At 52.5% G+C, this 17,009-nt stretch overlaps 1 protein-coding gene across 12 annotated transcripts in view; it reads left to right on the plus strand.

The window, feature by feature from the left end:
- CACNA1B (calcium voltage-gated channel subunit alpha1 B) overlaps positions 1–17,009 on the plus strand; it is a 207,497-nt gene that overhangs the window by 37,424 nt on the left and 153,064 nt on the right. For all 12 annotated transcript variants that reach the window (XM_070068094.1, XM_070068043.1, XM_070068298.1 and 9 more), the window contains 3 exon segments: positions 2,433–2,524; positions 4,654–4,806; positions 6,541–6,731. In XM_070068094.1, the coding sequence (XP_069924195.1) occupies positions 2,433–2,524; positions 4,654–4,806; positions 6,541–6,731 (436 nt within the window).

A 17,009-nucleotide genomic window follows, 5' to 3' on the forward strand; every position in this document is an offset into this window, starting at 1 on the left:
CGGACTAGACTAAGTTACTCGAATTAAGACTTATTCTATGCATCTGCTCTCCCACAATATGGCGCTGGGAGAGAAGTAAACAGCTTCCGCACAGCTGCCTCCAGTTCAACCAATTAACTGTAGGACTTGCTCCTGATTGGAGAGCAGCGTACTCGGCGTGTGGGCAGCCGAGTTGGGATTGGCAGAGAAGGACTATAAAGGAGGAGAGAAACGGCATGCACCGAGAACATCTATGGGGAACATCTAGCTGAGGGAACACCTGTGCAGCCCCCGAGAGAACCGGCCGGCGGTGTGCCGCTCCCCTGCGGAAGTGGGGAATGCGGCCAGGGGGAACTGCCCTTCCACGGAGGTGGAAGGGATAGTAGCCAACCCGGGAAGAACCAGCAGCAAACCCGGGGAGGGCCGAGCAGACGAAAGAACAGCGCAGGGACTTAGTGTCGTTCCTCCACGAAGAGGGGGAGCGACATAATGGTGCCGTGACTCGGATAGGAAACCTAACTCGGATAGGAAACCTAGGACGGATAGGAAACTTACGAGGGAAGAAACGGGAAGAAGCAGGAAAATACCGGAGAGAGAGACTAGCAAAGAGCCTAGGTGCCGGAAGAAGCTATTGAAAGCCTAGGCATAGACTCGGATATGGACTGTGGGAAAGAAGTTAGGATTGAAAGCGAAAGTGAAAGCTTTCATAGACTCGGATGCGGACTATGGCGGGGAAGCTAGGAGATTGAAAGCAAAAGTGAAACCTGGAGGAGGCTTGGACTCAGATGCGGACTGTGGGGAGAGGCCAGGAGAAATGAGGGAGGAATATCGTTGGAGGAAAGCTTGGGGAAACATACCGGGTAGAGAAAAATGTTAGGGAAATTGAAGCCGCGGGGGGCAGGCCGAGGCGGATACGAAAGCCACTTTGGGATTCTCAAGTTAGCCCGGGAATAGGGGGCGAAAAGTTGAAACCAGAAGCTGAGACGTAAGCCAGATTGGGATCCGTCTGATTAGCCCGGGGAGCAAAGGACGGAAAGCCAAACCGTGGGGCGGAGACGTACGCTGGGTTGAATTCGCCAGGCTAGCCCGGGGAACTTGGATTGAATGCTAGTGGTGGAGACGCAAGCTACGCTGTGTTACTCGCGGAAGCCGCCGCGTGCAGAGAGAGCACGGGGCGTGAGTAGATAGGGAACGGGGCTGGCGTAGGCCGTGGTTCAGACGCGAAAGGGTTAAGCGTGGAGACCGCGGACCGCGCAAAGCCGGGAAGCCGCGCAGATGAGGCGCGGGCTGAAGCGGCTCAGAGCCGGCGAGGCGCGGAGAAGCAGCCTCGGGGCGAGGCGCCGGGAAGCTGCGCGGAGCCGTGAAGCTGCCGGCAGGGCGAGGCGCCAGGAAGCCGCGGGGATAAGAGAAAACAGAAGTTTAGAAATGGAATGAGAGCGGGAAGCTGCGGGGATAAGAGAAACAGAAGTTTGGAAGTGGAGTGAGAGAAATGGGAATGTTGGCAGATAGAAGTAAAATGGGAGAGATAGGAATGCCCGGAGATAGAGAAATAGAGAAAAATAAGGCCTCCCCTCAACATGCCAATTAAGCGCCAGCAAAGCTCGACCAGAGTATGAGCTGCAGGTCACCAAAGATAGGCACGAACCAACACTAATAAGTCTCCCCCACAATAAGGCAATGAGAAGGCTTGGATTCGGTTTGCCTGATAGGTCTTGTAAGTCCCCTGCAGGCAGAGCAGAGCATGCGCTGCAGGGCACCGAACACAGGCACGCATCAGCGCCTAAAAACCTCCTCACAACATGGCGAAGAGAGGACCCGGATTCGGTTTGCCTGATAGGACTTGTAAGAGCCTGTGGCAATTCTAGCAAGTAGAGCAGAGTGTGTGCCGCGGGACACCGAAGACAGGCGCGTATCAACGCCAAAAATAAAAAGAAAGGGGGATCTGTGGGGAGCAATCCGGACTAGACTAAGTTACTCGAATTAAGACTTATTCTATGCATCTGCTCTCCCACAATATGGCGCTGGGAGAGAAGTAAACAGCTTCCGCACAGCTGCCTCCAGTTCAACCAATTAACTGTAGGACTTGCTCCTGATTGGAGAGCAGCGTACTCGGCGTGTGGGCAGCCGAGTTGGGATTGGCAGAGAAGGACTATAAAGGAGGAGAGAAACGGCATGCACCGAGAACATCTATGGGGAACATCTAGCTGAGGGAACACCTGTGCAGCCCCCGAGAGAACCGGCCGGCGGTGTGCCGCTCCCCTGCGGAAGTGGGGAATGCGGCCAGGGGGAACTGCCCTTCCACGGAGGTGGAAGGGATAGTAGCCAACCCGGGAAGAACCAGCAGCAAACCCGGGGAGGGCCGAGCAGACGAAAGAACAGCGCAGGGACTTAGTGTCGTTCCTCCACGAAGAGGGGGAGCGACACCTCACTTTTCTTCTTCTTGTTCCTGCCAGGATTCTTGCCACAGCCGGAACCGACTTCGACCTGCGAACGCTGAGGGCTGTGCGTGTGCTAAGGCCCCTGAAGCTGGTGTCTGGGATTCCGAGTGAGTCCAGTGAAGATGGTCAGGCCCATGCCTGCCTGGAACACAGCCTCCACCCCCACCCTCCCCATGGCGTGGTGCAGTGATGCCCTCACCAGTGGTCCTCTGGCTTTGGGGACTCTGAACTCAGGGAACCACACAGGTAGAAGGGAGCCTGTCCCTTTCTCCTGGAAACCCGGAGGGTGGCCCTGTTTTGCCCCGGCCTGGCTCTCCCAGGTGGCTCCTCCTCAAATACTCTGCTGTACATCCAGCTCTTTGCTTTTTTTTTTCAGGGGGACTAAAGAATTAATGAGATTGACCAAGGTGGTGGGGCAGGATGCTGAGAAAAATATTCAAAAGCTACCAACTGGCCACCTGTCTTGGCTCAGTACTGACAAGGCCTGTGGGGCCCAAGAGGAGCCATAAGCCATGCTCCTAGAATGGATCACTCCAGGGAACCAGCATGGCAGGAGGATGGCCAGTGGCTCTTGTGAGCCAGTGACCATCCTGGCTCCTGGGATGTTTGCTTTTAGGTTAGCAAAGGGACTGGATAGGCAGGGACGTAGCTCTGTGTTCTCCTGAGACCATTGCAGGAAGGGTCAGCTCTCTGTTCTGCCCTGAGATTCTGCCAGGCAAGGGCTCTGTCCTGTACCCAAGACCTGGGACAAAGCCGGAAGGGGGAGGGGTCATAGGATTACAGCCTCCTCTGTCCAGTTTATCTTCCGTCCAGTTCCTATACCTCCTCATGTCCTATGTCCAGTGGCAAACATCCTCCCATTTTGGAGGAGAAGGGACCTGCCCCTGCCCCACTTTCCCCAGGAGTTGGGTCATTTTAGGAACCACAGTATTTCCTTCCAGGATCTCCTGGTCTTTCCTCCCCCACGTTCTCTGCTCTTCCTTCCCGGGATTCCCTGCTTTTTACTCCTAAAATACTTTGGTTTTTCCTTCCAGGATTCCCTGCTGCTAGGTTCCAGTATTCTCTGCTTTTTAAAAGATTAATTAACTAATTAATTAATTTGAAAGTCAGAGAGATACAGAGATCTTCTATCCACTGGTTCACTCCCCCAAAGGACCACAACCACCAGGTCTGGGCCAGGCAGAAGCTGGGAGCCAGGAGTTCCATCCTGGTTTCCCAAATGAATGTCAGGGAACCATCTGCTGCCTCCCAGGCATATTAGCAGGAAGCTTGATCGGGGCTTTGAGCAGGCACTCTGATTTGGGACGCCAGCCTCCCAAGAAGCTATGCCTGCTTTCTTACCTAGAGTATTCTCTCAGATTCCCTCATCTTCCCTCCCAGGGTCCCCTGCTCCTGGCTCCCAGCATTCTCTGCTTTTCTTTCTCAGGATTCCCTCATCTTCCCTCCCAGAGTTCCCTGCTTTTGGCTTCTAGCATCCTTTGTTTTTTGTTCTCAGAATTTCCTCATTTTCTTTCCCAGGGCCCTCTGCTCTTGGCTCCCAGCATTCTCTGCTTTTCTTTCTCAGGACTCCCTCATCTTCCCTCTCAGGTTCTCCTGCTCCTGGCTGCCAGCGTTCTCCGCTCCCTCAGTTTTCTCACATCTTCCCTTCCAGGGTCCCTTGCCACTGGTGGTCACAACTCTCTTCATTGTTGGGATTCCTCCATCTTTCCTCCCAGTGTGCCCTGCTCTTGGCTCTCGGAATTCTGTCCTTTCTCAGGACTCCCTCATCTTCCCTCCCAAGATCCCCTGCTTTTGGTTCCTAGCATTCTTTGCTTTTGTTCTCAGGGTTCCCTCACTGCCCACTCAGGACTCCCTGAGTTCCATTCTCTTCCCTTTAGAGATTGTTTGCTCTTATCTGACCCCAAGCACTCTGTAGCTCCATAGGCTCTCCAGCTTACACCCTCTGCCCTGGACTTCACGCACTGATGCCCACACTCCGCCCCCCCCCCACCTGGAGGCGTTGCTGCAGCCACTCCACCCCCTCCCAAGCACCCTGACCTCTGTCCTCCAGGACTCACCATTCTGTCTTCCTCCCCAGTGTCCCCTGCTGTGTCCTCTGTCTTTTGCCCCCATGAACAAGCACTGCCCACCCCTTGCCCAGAACCCGGCATTGCCCTCCGGAGGTCTTGTCCCTGCCCTCCCCTCCCTGCTCGGTAGCTGTGCCCTGACTGCCCTGCTCTGCCTGCTCTGGCCCCAGGCTTGCAGGTGGTGCTCAAGTCCATCATGAAGGCCATGGTCCCGCTGCTGCAGATCGGGCTGCTGCTCTTCTTCGCCATCCTCATGTTTGCCATCATCGGCCTCGAGTTCTACATGGGCAAGTTCCACAAGGCCTGCTTCCCCAACAGCACAGGTGAGGCCCAGCAGCAGCCTCTGGGCTCAGATGAGGCCGCAGACTCATGCATCCAGGAGACAGGCGCAGTTGAATGGGTTAAGGGGACTTCTGGGGGCCAAATGAGACAGCTTCTGTTCAAGTGGAAGACACAGGCATCTGACACATACCACAAAACAAATGCATAAATATAGATTATAGTAACTGTAGGAAGGAAACAGAAGATATTTGAAATGGAATGACTTGGGGTGTGCTTTGCAGAGCATGGCCAGGGTGGCCTCTGTGCTAATGACAGCCAAGTAGTGATCTGAATGCAGTGAGGGGCAGCCTTAGTTACCAGGCACGGTGAATAGGGAGTTCATTGAGGAGCAGGGAGGACAGGGACCTGGATTTGTGGCCGTGGTCACAGACTCTGAGGCTTCCTCAGAGAGAAGTGGCAGGATCGTGGGGCTCTGGGTGAGGAGTCAGCCTCTGGCCTTTCTGACTGGACTGGAAGAGCTCTCTGTCCAGGGTTAGGTCGAGGTAGTGCAGTGGTCACATTTAGGGTCTGCTCAGCAGCATTTTCCAAGAGGGTCGTTTGTGGAGGGTGAAGGAAAGAGAACTGTTAGGGCAGCACAAGGCTTGGGTCTGAGCTGCAGACACATCAAGGAGAAAGCCTACACGATCATCTCTTAGATGCCGAAAAAGCCTTTACCAGAATTTAAGTCATTTATGATTTTTAGAAACATGAATCAGACTGTAAATAAAAAGATATTTTCTTAAATTCTCTAAAATCTCCTGCAGACCTCATACTTCATTCTAAGTCTTGAGATCTTTCCCTTTCAAGCTAAGAAGACAAGAGACCCGCCTTCACCTGCAGTCTGTGTGGTGTTGGTAGCGTGGCCAGGAAGAGGAAAGCTCTGTCAGGAGTCAGGGTGACGCAGAAGTGCTTTCACTTTCAGAGCCTGCTGCTGTCTCCACGTAGACAGCGACTTCCTGGTCTTCCCTACAACCTTCTGGAGAGGGAGGAATAAACTCGTGTGGTCAGTCAGTTTTGCCTTCTAAACCTCAGAATACATGCTTTCCATCCTAGTGACCCCTAAAAGCCTCCCATGTGTGGACAGGTGGGATTTCCATGTGCTGTCACACAATTTTTACAGTGTGTTTTCCTGCCTTGTGGGTTTGGGCGGGAAGGAGGGCAGCATGTGCTGCTTGCTCTCTGGTCCTGGAGGCCCGCAGTGGTTTTCTGCATCTCTTGACTCCTCTCTGGGTGGCCCCTGGCTGCACATCAGCGGAGGGGCTCCATTCTGCAGGGGCCAGGAGGTCGTGGCCATGCTCTGGGCACAGGCTGGGCTGGTTTGTCATCCTGCCTGACAAGCTCTGGGTGCTGGCTCCTGAGTGACAGCTAGATCTGCTGTCAGGAGGATGCTCTGGCAACTTGGCTGTGAGGAAAAGGGGATGGCTGGGTGGCAGTGGTAGGGGAAACTGCAGATCAGGGGTGAGCTGGTTTTGATTCGAAGATGGCTGAGTCCTGAGCCTGTTTCAGTGTTGACAGGTAGGTTCCAGGACCAAGAGGGAGGCTGACCTAGTTCCTGAGAGGTAGGTCCTGAGCTCAGACGGAGGCAGAGTGCAGGCAGGGGGAGAGACCCAGTGCAGGTGCGAAGTGGCATTGTGGAGCAGTCTGTTGGAGCCTGACGCCCGGCCCAGGCATCCCACTGGGGGTTGGAGAACTTGGTGTCTCTGAGCTTAGGGTCTGCTTCGTTCTCCTCCTTACAGACCCAGATCCCGTGGGTGACTTCCCCTGTGGCAAGGAGGCCCCGGCCCGGCTCTGTGAGGGAGACACGGAGTGCCGGGAGTACTGGGCCGGACCCAACTTTGGTATCACCAACTTTGACAACATCCTGTTTGCCATCTTGACCGTGTTCCAGTGCATCACCATGGAGGGCTGGACTGACATCCTCTACAATGTGAGTTGTATCCTAGTGCTGGGCCTGGGCTGGGCCCTGGAACTCCTGGCTGGGTCCTCTGGGAGCACCATGTGGGATACCACTTCTGATCTAAGCGCCTCTGACACCTAGGGTGAAATGCAGGCCTATTCCTCCAGATGCTCCATCACAGGGGTCCCATGGTCCTTTCAACCCATGTTCTTGACTTGGCTCTTCCTGGAGTCGTCTCTGGTCTCCCTGAGGGCTGGGTGCCAAAGCTCACCCAAGAAAACTCCAGAGAGGATGCTGCTGTTGCTGTTGGTGAAGCCAACCACAGCTCACTATGGTCATAGATGCTCACTGTGGACTCAATCCCCGCTTGCCCATACCCAGTATTTTGTCACCTCAGGAGCCTCGTTGCACTGAGTCCGAGGAAGCCCCTCAATCTGAGTGCCAGCAGACCCGTAGCAGCTCACTGTTAACCCCTGGCTGCTCTCCCTTGGGGGTCTTCTGGAGGCACTCAGGGTCAGTGAGGCCTGCTGGCCCTCTTATTGTATCATGCTGCCTGGTGAAGATGGCGAGGGACAGGGCAGGGCTTTGGGGCTACCCTGAGCTGAGGCTCAGCAATGCTTCCCTGGTTTTGCTGAGATTCTTGGGGCAGAAGCTGGGACAATCCATTTGTTTCCATCACTCCTAGTGTACCAGGTCCTGTTTTCTCTCTCTCTCTCTCTCTCTCTCTCTCTCTTTTTTTTTTTGACAGAGTGGACAGTGAGAGAGAGAGACAGAGAGAAAGGTCTTCCTTTTGCCATTGGTTCACCCTCCAATGGCCGCCGCGGCCGGCGCACCACGCTGATCCGATGGCAGGAGCCAGGTGCTTCTCCTGGTCTCCCATGGGGTGCAGGGCCCAAGCACTTGGGCCATCATCCTCCACTGCACTCTCTGGCCACAGCAGAGAGCTGGCCTGGAAGAGGGGCAACCGGGACAGAATCCGGCACCCTGACCGGGACTAGAGTCCGGTGTGCCGGCGCCGCAAGGCGGAGGATTAGCCTATTGAACCACGGCGCCGGCCCCCTGTTTTCTCTTTGATCTCAGCAGTTTAGGGTGGTCTGGGTTTGGTGGCTAAGGTCCTGGTGCTGCCTGGGACCCCCTTGCTCCCACTTTACCTCCACCTGAGGCTGTTCTTGGTGGACTCTGCCATCAGCTGCTGAGCAGACCTTAATCTCTTTTCTGTGTGGAGACCTCCTTGCGACTCCACCACAGAGCACAGTAACAATGAGGTTGGTACCTCCGGGTGTTGGGAGGTACAGAGGAAAGACTCACGAGAGCCATACGTCTGGGAAGGCATGGCTGGTGGGCTGGCGGGTCTTGGGCAGCTGGAGGGTGCATTCTAAGTCCTGTTGGGGTGAGGTGAGGAATAGAGCACAGGTTGCTGTCACCAGTAGCCTGTCCCTTGTGTGCTCTGAGGATGGGACCACGTGCCTGGACTCTGTGCTTCTCTCTCAGCCCCTAGCAGCCATGGCTAGGAGTGCTGGTGGCATGAGGATAGACAGGAGGCCAGGGAGAGCCTGGGGCCCTTTGTCACAGCTGCTCATGGGGCCAGGAACTCAGCAGCTGTTTGGTAAATGCATGGCAAGCTTGGAGAGTAGACTAATTGCCAAGGAAGAGTTAAAGAAGAGCTGGCTTAGGATGCATGGAGCTGGACTCCCCCTTGCGTTTCTTCCGATGACAGACCCTGTCTGATCAAGGGGATGAGGAGAGAGACAGAGGCAATGAGGAGGAGTTTGGGTTTATCTTCCTGTAGCCAATCAAGGAACAATTTCTACAAAGACAGGCCCTAAAAATAGCTCCAGGCTGGCCACATCCCTGCCAGCTGCACCCAAATGAAGGGCTTGTGTCCAGCTTCTACAGTTCAGTGCCCACTGGGCTCGGCCAGCAGCTGTTGTGACACAGGTGACACGGTTCCCCTTCCCGGGAGGGAGTCTGTGCCCCAGGGAGGCAGTGGACTGGAACCAGACCCTGGGCGGGAGGCACTGGTGAGGAGGGGCTGTAGATGCGGCACCCGACACTGCGGCTGGGCCACCAGGGTCTGGGCAGGAGACCCTCCATCAGAAGGGCTCGGGCAGTTGCAAATGCTGTGAAGAAACCTGAGGAGGACGAGGGGCAGGAAGTCATGACTCGAGGGTGTGGTTTAGGAGCTGGCCTGGCAGAGGCCCTGGGAGGCTGCCGTGAAGGTTGGCCTGAGGCACAGGGATGTGGGGCAGCAGCGGGCTGTAAGGCAGGGGCCAGGAAGCACCGAGTCCGTTCCTTCCCCCTAAGCACACGAGGTCCGTCCTTGGAGACTGGAGAGGAGATAGGTCTCTGCTCCTCACCTCCAAGTGACTGAGAGGGGCTTCCGTGGCCCCTTCAGCTGATGGTGCCTGGGTCCTTGGTGGCAGAAGCTACTGGCATGTGGCAGGGGTGGAGGGAGACAGAGGAGGGCATTTGCAAAGTTGAGAGCAGGGGACCTACCTTGCAGCCCAGCTGTTGGCAGGGGAGAGTGGACAAGAGTTCCAGCAGAGAGCGTCTGCCCAGAGACTGCAGTGCGTGGAGGAGGGCCACAGAACCCCCAGCCAGGGAGAAATGGTTTGCCTGTGTCTGGAAAAGTCTGTGGGGACAAATAAGGCTTTGTGAGCTGTGAGTCAGCAGTAGGTTCCCACAGGCCTGGAGAGATGAGACTGCCTCAGGCCAGCGCCACACCAGGGAGAACTCGCCTATCCTCTTCCTCCTCCCCTGCTTGGACAGAGCTGGGGTCAGCAAGCTCTGCAGCAGGCTGAGGACAGAACAGAGGGATGATGGAAGGGTGGCGGTGTAAGGGGCCATGTCTTCGCCTGCCTCTGCAAGCTGCCAGCTCTGGCTGCTGGTTGGGGGGCAGGTGCTGTCTGGGCAGAGCCTGCTGGACAGTTCGATTGCCAGCTGGGGCTGGACACTTGGGATTACTGAATTGGGACTGTGTTTTCAGCTTGAAGCAATGTAGGACTTTCTGTCGCCAGGAACCCTTAGAAAAGCTGTGGACGTGTGCAGATTCCCATCTGTTGGGCCAATGGCCATCTTCAGAAGGACAAGGAGGGATCAGCACTGTTGGTTTGGAGCTGGGTACACATGGTGCTGCCCCTGTGCATCATATTAGCTACATGAGCAGCACTCAGATGTGTGGGTGAGAGGTTATTTTTTTAAAAGATTTTATTTATTTATTTGAGAGGTAGAGTTATAGAGAGTGAGAGGGAGAGATGGAGAGAAAGGTCTTCCATGCGCTGGTTCACTCCCCAAATGGCCACAACGGCCAGAGCTGTGGCAATCTGAAGCCAGGAGCCAGGAGCCTCGAGCCTCCTCTGGGTCTCCCATGTGGGTGCAGGGGCCCAAGGACCTGGGCCATCCTCTACTGCTTTCCCAGGCCATAGCGGAGAGCTGGATAAGAAATGGAGCAGCCTGGTCTTGAACCGGCGCCCGTATGGGATGCCGTCGCCTCAGCCCAGGCTGTTAACCCACTGTGCCACAGCGCCGGCCCTGAGAGATTGTTTTGATTGTAACACAAATGGGACTTGCTTGCAGACCAGATGTGCGGTGTGAGAGCACGGAGAATTGGGAAGTGGCTCCAGCCATGGGAAAGGCTGTGCCAGTCTCTGAGAGGGAAGGGTTAGGTGCAAGGTGTCTGCTTCTCTTTGTTTCAGTGGAGTGTTGGTGGACTCAAGGCTCCTGTTTTGGCTCTATAAAGTGTCAGATAACCATTTCATCCAGGTGGAGCTGTTGGGGTGCAGTTAGCTGTGTGGGAGGGAGTTCAGAGGGGCAGCAGGGCTGAGGCTGTGTGTTTGAAGCCATCGACACATGGGTGGTGTTTAAAATTATGGGAGCAGACGAGATCCACTGGGTACTGAGCCAAGATGGAGTAGAGAAGCCTGAACACTGAGCCCTGGCGAATGCTGGAGGAAAGGAGGAGCCAGCTCAGGAGGTAGAGGTGGGGCTCTGAGAGGTTAGGAATGACTGACAGCACATGCCGGGCTTCAGGAAAGTGAGCTGTTGGGTCAGGTGCTGAAATGGGACGAGAAACCCTGAGCATAGCATCTGGCAAGGGCAAGGCCCCTGCACCTTCGTGGGAGACTCAGGAGAAGCTCCTGGCTCCTGGCTTTGGCAGCCTTTGCAGCCATTTGGGGAGTGAACTAGTGGATGAAAGATCTCTCTCTCTCTCTTTCTCTGTAACTCTGACTTTCAAGTAAATAAAATAAAATTTTTTTTAAAAGACTCAAACCAATGCTATGATATAGGATGCTAGCATTGCAAGCGGTGACTTAACCTACGACTCCCCTCACAAATTAAATTTTTAACTTAGAGAAAACTGTAGATTCTACGCAGTTGTGAGAAATAATACGGAAAGGCCCCATGTATGCTTATCCTGCTTCTCCTGATAAAATCTGCTGGTTCACTTCCCCGTTGGCCGCAACGGCAGGAGCTGCGCTGATCTGAAGCCAGGAGCCAGGAGCTGCTTCTGGGTCTCCCACGTGGGTACAGGGGCCCAAGGACTTGGGTCATCTTCTACTGCTTTCCTAGGCCATAGCAGAGAGCTGGATCAGAAGTGGAGCAGCTGGGACTAGAACCGGCACCCATATGGGATGCCAGCACCGCAGGTGGTGGCTTTACCTACTATGCCACAGCGCCAGCCCCTGTAGTTTGTTTAAACATTCATCTGTTAAAGGATATATGAGTTGTTTCCAGCAATGGGTCATTATGACTAGATTCGCTATACACTTTTGTGTGGTTTTTTTTTTTTTTTTTTTTTTTTAGGATTTATTTAGGAGCCAGTGCTGTGGTATAGCAGGTAAAGCCACCACCTGCAGTGCTGGCATCCCTTGTGGATGCCAGTTCAAGTCTCAGCTGATCCACTTCCAACCCAGCTCCCTGCTATTGGCCTGGGAAAGCAGTGGAGGAAGACTCAAGTCCTTGGGCCCCTGCACCCACGGGGGAGACCTTGAAGTTCCTGTCTCCTGACTTTTGGCTTGGTCCAGCTCTGGCTTTTGCAGCCATTTGGGAAGTGAACCAGTGGATGGAAGACCTCTCTCTCTCTCTCTCTCTCTCTCTGCCTTTGCCTTTCAAATCTGAAGGTCAGCATTACAGAGAGAGAGAGAGAGAGAGAGAGAGATCTTTCATTTTCTGGCCCACTCCCCAGATGGCTGCAACAGCCAAGGCTGGGCCAGGCTGAAGCCAGGAGCCAGTAGCTCTACCCAGTTCTCCCACATAGGTGAAGGGACCACCTTCTGCTGCTTTCCCGGGCCATTAGCAGGGAGCTGGGTTGGAAGTGGAGCAGCTGGGTGTCAAACTGGTGCCCATGTGGGATGCCGGCACTGTAGATGGCAGCCCTAACCCACTACACCATAGCACCAGCCCCGGTGTTTTGTCTGGGAGCCTGATCTGCATACTCCCAGGTGTTCCAGGGAAAACCTGGCTCTTCAGAGGGAAGAAGGCTAAAATTCCTGGCTACAATAGGAAGTATGAAGAGTTACTGCTTACAGATCCTGGCCCAGAGGGAGCCAGGAGGAGAGAGGACCTCCAATGGAGGGCTGTTCCAGGTGGGCACAGAGAGGCAGAGGGGTGTGGGGAGAGGAAGAGAGAAGACACTAGCAGTATATACAAGGGAGTAAGAAGTGGGTGACTGTATTTCTTTTTAAAGATTTTATTGTATTTATTTGAAAAGCGGTGATAGAGGGAGAAAGAAATAGTGAGGGAGAGGGAGAGAGAGAGACACACACACACACACACACAGAGAGAGAGAGAGAGAGAGAGAGAGAGAGAGAATCTTCTGGCCTTTGGTTTATTCCCCAAGTGGCTACGATGGCCAGGTCCGAGCCAGGCCATGGCCAAGAGCATGGAACTCCATGCAGGTCTTCTGCATGAGTGCAGGGGCCCAAGTACCTGGGCCGTCTTCTGCTGCCTTCCCAGGCCATTATCAGGGAGCTGTGTGTCCATCTGCTGTGCCACAATGCCAGCCCCAGATGTGGGAAAGGCCCAAGTGTCTGCCAGGTGGAACAAATGCGTCCAGGTTTCCACCCGGCCCTGCCTTGAGATGTTTGCCTGTGGTGCTCAGCTTCTTGTGCCCGGGCAACAGTCTTTGCCATGTTGTGTCATCATGAAATGGCATGTTAAGGTTCGGTGTCCATGTGTTCATTGCTGGTATATGGAGATAGAATTGATGTTGGTTGTTGACCGTGTGTCCTGTGAACTTGCTGAATTCTCTGAGTGGTTCCAGGAGGAATTCTGTAGAGTCCTTCGATTTTCCATATTGATAAATGTATCATTTCCAAAGAGGGATGGTTTATTTATTCCTTTCTAATCTATTTGCTTCTTTTTTCTCCTGATTTTTTTTTATTGTGACAAAATACTAACAGCAAAATTTATAATCTTAACCATTTTTAAGTGTGTGGTTCAATGGTGTTAAATCCATTCACAATGTTATGTGACCATTCCCACCATCCATCTTCATACCCCTTCTCATCTTGTAAAACGGAGACTGTCCCTTAAACATGAGCTCCCAGGCCCTCTTCTCCCAGCCCCTGGCAACCACTGCTCTGCTCTCTGTCCCTGACTGTGACTAATTGTGTTACAGAAGTGGAACCAGATGGTATTTGTCTTTCTGTCAGTGGCTCATTTCACTTTAACAGAATATCTATCCTTCCATGTTTATCCATCTGTAGCTTATTACAGAGTTTCTTTCCTTTTTAAAAAAGATTTTATTTGCTTGAGAGGTAGATTTACAGACAAGGAGAGGGAGAGACAGAGAGAACAGTCTTCCATCTGCTGGTTCACTTCCCAAATGGCCACAATGGCTAGAGCTGGGCTGATCTGAAGCCAGGAGCTGGGAGCTTCCCCTGGGTCTCCCACACAGGTGCAGGGGCCCAAGCACCTGGGCCACCTAATGCTGCTTTCCCAGGTGCACTAGTGGAGAGAGCTGCATCAGAAGAGGAGCAGCCAGGAGGGCACAAACTGGCCCATGTGGGATGCTGTGCTGTAGGCAGAGGCTCAGCCCACTGCACCACAGCGCCGGCCCCAGGATTTCTTTCCTTTTTAAGGCAGATGAGTCGTCCACTGTATGAGTGTGTGCATACCACATTTTGTTAGCTGTTCACCTGTCAATGGACATTTGGGTTGCTTCTGTGTTTTGTCTCTTGTGAACAATGCTGCTACGAACCTAGCTGTGCCCAAATTTCTCTTCCAGGCCTTGCCTTTTGGTTCTTTGTATAAACTCAGAGTGGAATTGCAGATGCTTCTCGTTGGTTGGTTTGTAACTCACTCACCATAATCCTCACATTTTAGAGCTTGGGAGTTTTGGTGTGTTCAGGAGGTGCTCCTCAGCCACAGGTGAAACCCATTTGTCGTTTCCTGAGTCGCAGAAACCACGGTGTTTATTCCAAATGTTTCTAGACATTCATAGCAATGCAGTCATGCAATAGACAAACTTTTTATATCCAAGTCTCAGTATTTTACTGTTTTTTGTCAAATACAATTCAGTTGGGTGGATGAACCAAATATAAACTATATATGCTGTTTTTATTTTATCATTTGATAGATTCTTTCCCCTTTTCTTTTAAAAATAGTTTGTTTATTCCAGAGGGGGAGAAAGAGAGAGAGAGAGACAGATTTCCCAACTGCTGGTTCACTCACCAGATGCCCACAATGACTGGAGTGAGTCAGGCTGTGGGAACCAGACACACAGTCCAGGTCTTCAGCCTGGGTGAAAGGGACACATCACCTGCCTCTCAGGGTTTGCATTAGCAGGAAGCCGGAGTCAGGAGCCAGGGCCGGGAATTGAACCCAGGTATTCTGATGTGGGACACAGAAGTCTTAACCATTAAGCTAAACATCACCCATGTTTCTCCCTTTCTGTACTATGAATAATAAACACTTGAAGTGTTCATGTGCTAGTGTTTGACTGGAATATGTTTCATTTCCCTTGGGCATGTGATTGAGAGTAGGATTCTTGAGTCTATGATAACTCCAAGTTTACCCATTTGAGGAATCATAAAACTATTTCCCACAGTGGCTGCATCATTTTATGTGCCACCTGCAAGGCCTAATGATTCCAGTTTTTCTGCTTTTTCATCAGCACTTGTTGTTGCCTTTTTAATTTTAATCATCCTATTGGGTGTGCAGTGGTCTCTAATTTGACTTTGATTTGCATTTTCCTGTTGACATGTGACAGCATCTTTTGTGTGCTTGTTCACCATTTACATATCATCTTTAGAGAAATACCTATTCATATCTGTGGGGAGCAACTCGGACTAGACTAAGTTACTGGAATTAAGACTTATTCTATGCATCTGCTCTCCCACAATATGGCACTGGGAGAGGAGTAAACAGCTTCTACACAGCTGCCTCCAGTTCGACCAATAAACTGCAGGAGCTGCTCCTGATTGGAGGAGAGCAGCATGCTCGGCGTGTGGGTAGCAGAGTTGGGATTGGTGGAAGAGGACTATAAAGGAGGAGAGAGACAACATGCACCAGGAACATCTAAGGGGAACATCCGAATAACATCTGAGCAGCCCCTGAGAGAGCCGGCCGGCGGTGTGCCGCTCCCCCGCGGAAGTGGGGAAAGTGGCAGGGGGAGCCGCCCTTCCACGGAGGTGGAAGGATCGGCAGCCAACCCGGGAAGAACCAGCAGCAAACCCCGGAAGGGCCGAGCAGACAAAAGAACAGCGCAGGGTCCTGTGTCGTTCCTCCGCGAATGGGGGAGCGACAATATCTTTTGCCCATTTAAATTGTTTTCTTTTCATTACTGACCTGTAAGGTTTCTTTATATATTATGTTGATCTCTTATCAAATGTATGATTTTCAATTTTTTTTCCAATCTGGAGTTGTCTTTTCATTTTCTTAGTGTTGTGATTTGGAGTACAAAAGATTTTTATTTTGATGATGTTCAAGTACTTGGATCATTATCCACCACCTTCCCAGATGCATTTAGCAGGAAGCTGGATCAGAAGTGAAGCAGCTCTCTGACTGGCACCCCACTGTGCCACAACACCAGCCCCCTGTTGCTGTAGTTGAAATAATACATAAAATCCAGACAGCTTTTAAACATGAACTGAATCAAAACCCATGGGGTGGCATTGTATCATAGAGAATTATGTGGCAGCTTGTGAGGCTGGCATCCCATACTGAAGTATCATTTCAGGTCCTGGCTGCTCTGCTTCTGATTCGACTTCCTGTCATTGCACACCCTGCGAGGCAGCAGATGATGGCCCAACTTAAGACAGAACAGAAAAATTACCTCAACAAAAAACAAAAAGACTATTTTCAAATATCTACTAACATATAGGTTTTTTTTTTTTTTTTTTTTTTGACAGACAGAGTGGACAGTGAGAGAGAGAGAGACAGAGAGAAAGGTCTTCCTTTGCCGTTGGTTCACCCTCCAATGGCCACTGTGGCCAGTGCGCTGAGGCTGGTGCACCATGCTGATCTGAAGGCAGGAGCCAGGTGCTTCTCCTGGTCTCCCATGGGGTGCAGGGCCCAAGCACGTGGGCCATCCTCCACTGCACTCCCGGGCCACAGCAGAGAGCTGGCCTGGAAGAGGGGCAACCGGGACAGAATCCGGTGCCCCGACCGGGACTAGAACCTGGTGTGCCGGCGCCGCAAGGCGGAGGATTAGCCTATTGAGCCGCGGCACCGGCCAACATATATGTTTTTAAAAGCCTCATTGCTTTAACAGAATCAGATTTAATTTTACGTCAAAAAAGATAGATTGATAGCTTCTATATCCAAAAAAATCTCTTTTATTGAGCCACGGCGCCAGCCGAATTATTTTTATTTATAGACAGTTTATGAAAACCTATTTGTCAACAAATCCAAAGTTTTTTATAGAATATAAGTTGTTAAGAGTACTTAAGGGCCGGCGCCGTGGCTCACTAGGCTAATCCTCCACCTTGCGTTGCCGGCACACCGGGTTCTAGTCCCGGTCGGGGCACCGGATTCTGTCCCGGTTGCCCCTCTTCTAGGCCAGCTCTCTGCTATGGCCAGGGAGTGCAGTGGAGGATGGCCCAAGTGCTTGGGCCCTGCACCCCATGGGAGACCGGAAGAAGCACCTGGCTCCTGCCATCGGATCAGCGCAGTGCGCCGGCCGCGGCGCATTGGAGGGTGAACCAACGGCAAAGGAAGACCTTTCTCTCTGTCTCTCTCTCTCTCTCACTGTCCACTCTGCCTGTCAAAAAAAAAAAAAAAAAAAAAGTACTTAAGTTTACAATTAGACACATTTATCTCATTTACCTTTATCCAATTTACATTTAGTAATTACACACAGATGAC

This window comes from Oryctolagus cuniculus, chromosome 1, assembly GCF_964237555.1.
Source record: "Oryctolagus cuniculus chromosome 1, mOryCun1.1, whole genome shotgun sequence".
Classification (NCBI taxonomy): Eukaryota; Metazoa; Chordata; class Mammalia; order Lagomorpha; family Leporidae; genus Oryctolagus; species Oryctolagus cuniculus.